The sequence below is a fragment of the Ceratocystis lukuohia genome, assembly GCF_044167205.1.
Source record: "Ceratocystis lukuohia strain C4212 chromosome Unknown Supercontig7_pilon, whole genome shotgun sequence".
In the NCBI taxonomy this organism is placed as follows: Eukaryota; Fungi; Ascomycota; class Sordariomycetes; order Microascales; family Ceratocystidaceae; genus Ceratocystis; species Ceratocystis lukuohia.
In genome coordinates this window covers 1,268,711-1,273,829 of record NW_027263526.1, presented here as the reverse complement: position 1 = coordinate 1,273,829, position 5,119 = coordinate 1,268,711, and the positions used below count along the sequence as shown (strand labels likewise).

Here is a 5,119-nt window from a genome sequence, read left to right as displayed (position 1 = left end):
ATGCATTTCTCCAACCTTCTTTTGGCCGCCTCGACTGTCCTGGCTTCGTCGTCGCCGTCGCTGCTGACTTCTCGTGCCGAGTCTTTCTCCCTTGAGTCTGTGACCACCATCAACTCCCCCTTCCCCATCCATGAGTCGTGCAACTCGACGCAGCAGCGCCAGATTGCCCGTGGCCTGCAGGAGACCATCACCCTAGCTGAGGTAGCTAAGGCGCATCTGCTCAAGCATGGTGGTGACTCTGAAATTAAGAAAAAGTACTTTGGCAACGGCACCACTGCCACCCCCATTGGCTGGTATGAGCGCATCATTTCCGCTAACCGTGGTGCGATGACCTTCCGTTGTGACGACCCCGACGAGAACTGTGCCACCCAAAATGGCTGGGCTGGTCACTGGCGTGGCAACAACGCCTCGGCCGAGACCGTCATCTGTGATGCTTCGTACCACAAGCGCCTCTATCTTGAGTCCATGTGCACCCGCGGATACACTGTCGACGGTTCCGCTCTGAACCTGTTTTGGGCCACGGATCTGCTGCACCGCATTTTGCACGTGCCTGTCATTAGCGAGGAAGTTGTCGACCACTTCAGTGAGAGCTACAGCGATGCCATAGTGCTGGCTGAATCGGAACCCGCCAAAGCTGCAATTGATAGTAATGCCCTACAGTACTTTGCTGTCGAAGTTTACGCCTACGATGTTGCTGTACCTGGTGAGGGCTGCCTCGGCGACGGCACCACCATTAGCAGATCTTCTTCTACGTCCCAGGCGGCTACTCCTAGCGCCACCAGCAGTGCTGCGGGTACGGTGAGTAAGAGCCCTTCATTCGTCTGAGAAAAAAAAAGGCCTTAGTGCTACTAGGAAAATACGTTGCTAACCATGTCTTTCTTGTTTCTATAGGACTGCCATACCCATTCAGATGGATCCGTGCACTGCGTCTAGGCCGCATCTAGGCAGTAGCTGGAGAGAAACAGAAAGAAAATTGATTTGAAGGTGGATAGCCGGAGTGCGGCGGAGGGAAAACCTATGGGGAAATTTTAATGAACAGCTTCATATCGGGAGCTTGAAATCTGCCAAATTGGGGCAAAAACACTATCCATCATTTTCTGACAGCTGCTTAACAGCTGCCTCAAATACCATAATGATAATAATATCAATAGCATCCATGAATTCTCCAACGTTTGTCATTGTTGTATTACTACGCAGCTCAGTGATACGCACTAAGACGCAGCACATGGAAACAAGCACACCGCTATTCACCTATGTACACTCTACTTCCCTCTCCTAACTCAGCTCAAACCCAGCTCCAGACTGAATCGCATACAATAACTTCTGCCGCATCACATCCTTGCTCTTGTACGGCGGTAGCTTCAACAGGTTCATGCATGTCGAGGCGCTCGGAAGCCTCTCAACGTCTGAGCTGGATCGCGAGTCACGGATTGCGAAACGCGGGTTCAGCTGCGAAAAGCCGAGCAATGGCGCACGAGGCACTGATGTGGCGTACTGCAAAACCTGGCGTCTTTGCCCTTCGTCGAATTCATACATGACTTCCCAGAACCACTTGATCACGGGATGCTCCTCACCATCATCACCAATCACGTAGATGCCGCCATAGTACGTATTGGCACGCCAGTCATCCAAATTAACAGGTGCAGAATCGCCGCCCACGAGTCGCTGGAGCTCCCATTGGTTGAACATAGAGATCCACGAGGGCGCAATAATGTCCCAGAGGCCACGGAGGAAGGCTGCCGAGATCTGTTGGGATTGTACTACCAGGCGATGGCGGGAAAAGTACGACGTGTACAGAAGCCGGTTCTCATTTGTGACCATGACTTGATCGCCGTTGGGAATTAGGTTCCGGGTGATGTATATTGGGGCCGTTCCTGGGATTTCTGCCTTGTCATCCACCGTAAAGTCTAACTCCATTTCCGATGCATCTCGCGCGTTTTTTAACATGACAAGGCCCTGGTATGTCTGCTCATCAAGATCCCGCAAATCATTGACGTTGCCCTTGTAGCCGGTCGCTCCACTTATTCCCATGATCCATTTTAGGAGGAAGAAGGGCGCAAAGCTAGCGTCCACAAGAATACCCTCGTAGATGCACTTGCCTAGTATTCTTCCTAAGAATTCATAGCGGTTTAAAATCCCTTTCATCTTGGCAAAGCATTCCTGCTTTTCCTCTGTAGTACTGGCCTTTCTAGACAGTTGGTAATACCAATCATACTGTGAGGGATCGGGGTAGTACTGATTTTGTGAGTTGGTTGTGAACATTCTAGACCCCCCAAAAGCCTCACTGGTGAGACTGATGAGGAATTCCTTGGTGACACCACCACCATCAATGCCTGCTTCAGTGGCTCCAAACTGGTCTACAAAAGTGATATGAAGAGGATTCTTCAGCCCTGCTCCCAATTGCCACAGCTCGTCAAATGCAGATTCAAAAAGCTCTTGGCGCTTGATACGCACGTCGCGTCCTCGCAGAAAACCGCTGTCATCATTGTTCAGTGCCGCCCGCAAATTTTCGTGATCGATCCGTCCTTTTCTCATCTTCATCCTATCCATCTGCACAAATTTCCGCATCAGCTCTACGCGAGTCTCAAACGGGATAACAAACGGCATATAGCGGAGTACTTCCAAGCGAGGACCAATGATGGCTGTCATGCGAGCCCTATGCACTTTTCTTCTTTGTGCTTCTCTGCGTATCTGGTAGCTTTGGCTCAAGGGAGATCTTAAATAGCGGTGGCTGTTAAATGATTCCGCTTCCTCTGTATCTTCCAGTTCTTCGTCCTCTGCGGCGGATTGGCGTTCATGTTCAATAACAACTTCTGTAACAAACCCCGACATATTAAATTTTGTGGTCATCAGCCAGTGGCCCTCGGGAAGGAATCTCCGTCGTGAATCGCGGTCGTAGATCATCTTCAGAGCGCTGGTTATGATGGCTTTCAAACGCGGCAAGTCTAGTTTGATCAGACTGCTATCGGATTGTTGTTCTTTTTGGGCTTTTATGCCATGGGTTTCTCCAGAAGACCAAAAGGCGCCGGGTTGAGGGCTAACGGTAGCCAGGATAGGAGACTGGATATTTGAGCTAGCTTCTAGCTCAGCCTTGTTATTGTACAAAGGGAATGACATTTCGCACAAGAAGCGAGAAAGGCTGGATATTTCAGCCATAGGCAAGTTGCACCGCTGGATCCGGGGGGTTTCCAAGGTAAGCGATTCATCTGGGATCACAAGTCGAGCGAAGAAATCATCATCGTCTGTAAGTCTCAGAACAAAAGAGTAGAGGTCTAGGGTGAGCAAAATAATCCTCCACTCCGTATCTTGAGCATTCTGGTTTAAGGGGGAGTCCAGATATTGCTTCAGGGTAGCAAGGGGCTCCAGATCAGAAGATATAACCCTGCGGTATATCGTAGTTTTCAGCACAACAGACAGGAAGTGTTGGAGCAAAGGAATTGCGCCTTTTGGCGTGTTGATATTGGCAAGGAAAAGCCGAAGGCTTATTTCGTCACGCTGCTTAGGGAAGCACTTGAAAAGGCACATCATGTAGCCGGCAATAGTACTAGTAGCCAAGGCCACTTCTTGGGGTGTTTTAAGAGTCTCCCTATAAAAATTTGTTAGCTGAGAAACCATTGAAGCAACGCAGTCCTTTGCGGAAGAGACCAGGCCAGCGTACAGATTAAAGCTCTTAATAAGAGTCTCGATGGCAGCCTGCGTAGTCAAAGACTCAAGCTGCTCTTTCACATAAGGTGGAATTTCGATTTTCTCCACAGTAGTTTTAGCATCGTTTTCTTCATCCTCAGATTCAACCTCGTTGTCAGACATTTGATCTAGCGGTTCTGAGTCTTTTCTACTGGCCGGATGTATGAGTTGCTCCGGGATGATACTCATAAGAGTCAACAAAGCATCCATAAAGGTACCGTAGGTAGTATCATGCCCCGCCTCAAATCCGAGCAAGATTAAATGAGCCACTAGCCACAAGGCTTCGGAGTTGTGCTTAGATTTCCCTTTGTTTTTTGAAAACTCATCGACAATTACAGACGACAAGACCGATATATTGATCATACCGGCCAGAGACTTCATAATGGTGCGTGCAACGTCAGTACTTTCATGCGTAAGCAAAGAGAAGGAAAAGGCCTTGTAAACGGAGACCACATAGTCTAAAAATACGCACTGTCAGTATCCAAGTATATCTAGCTTTAAACAATTTGTACAATGTGTACCTTCATCTACCATGTTCGAACATGATAGTTCTAGCGGAGCACGAACTGCGGCTACCCAGTTATCTCTAGTCTCTTGACTCAAGCTGAGGCAATCTCTGATGTCAGTGAGAATCCCATAGTACTTGGGCAGCTGTGGGCGCAAAGAAAAGCCAGCACACGATGCCACCAAGGACAAAGCATACAGCAAATCATCAAAGTCTCGAATATCGATTGTAGATAGGTTGAATGGAAGAAGCATTCGGAGTGCATCTATGATTTTATCAGAGAACAACCGGAGTTGTACGCCGCTTGCAAGACTGGGCAAAGCTTCGGGGCCAACCTTTCGGATATCACGGACAACGGCCAGCATACGCTGGCAGTCGATAGTTGTAGGCCGAAACGTAGCGGAAATTAAAGGGACAGCAGTGTGGAGGCGCCGTCTTGGGTCCAACTCTGGAGCAGGGCTGTACAGCTTATCCAGCTCCAGTTGGCGGGAGCGGCGCAGAGAGCTCCTCGTCTTATGGCCCCGCCATACCTTTTGGACGGTTTGGGCAGCCTCTGACTTTTTCTTTTCAAGCTGACGACGCTTGCGCTTTTCTTCGGCTTTATTTACAGTATCAGAAGCACCAAAGCCAGACGAAGGAGCCCAAATTGAAAACGCACTGTTGCCGCCTCGGCCACTAAGATTGACATTCCGGGTACGACGAGAGTTGCCGCTAAAGCTAGGAATCATGGTCGGCAACAAGAAAGACGATGCGAGATAAGATGCGAGACAATAGCAAGCAAAGACAAGGCCAGGGCCAAGGCTAGATGAGCAGGTCGATGGGCTTCGGTGCTTGATGGCTTAGCTTGGTTAGCCAAATGGGAGGGATAGGGAAGAAAGAAAGAACAGACAAGGCTGACTGGGTGGCTGAGAATTGATCGGTAGTTGTCAA

At 49.3% G+C, this 5,119-nt stretch overlaps 2 protein-coding genes across 2 annotated transcripts; one reads left to right on the top strand and one right to left on the bottom strand.

Annotated features, from left to right (window-relative positions):
- On the top strand, positions 1–825 carry HOO65_070255 (Antigen 1; the record flags this gene model as incomplete). Its single annotated transcript, XM_071001286.1, has 1 exon — positions 1–825. The coding sequence occupies one exon, from the start codon at positions 1–3 to the stop codon at positions 823–825; it is 825 nt and encodes a 274-aa protein (XP_070856973.1).
- Positions 826–1,275: 450 nt separating this feature from the next.
- HOO65_070254 (putative E3 ubiquitin protein ligase) lies at positions 1,276–4,917 on the bottom strand (the record flags this gene model as incomplete). The annotated part of the gene is made up of 2 exons (XM_071004828.1): positions 1,276–4,142; positions 4,206–4,917. 2 exons carry the CDS (start codon positions 4,915–4,917, stop codon positions 1,276–1,278), a joined length of 3,579 nt encoding a protein of 1,192 aa, XP_070856972.1.
- Between the last annotated feature and the right edge of the window lie 202 nt (positions 4,918–5,119).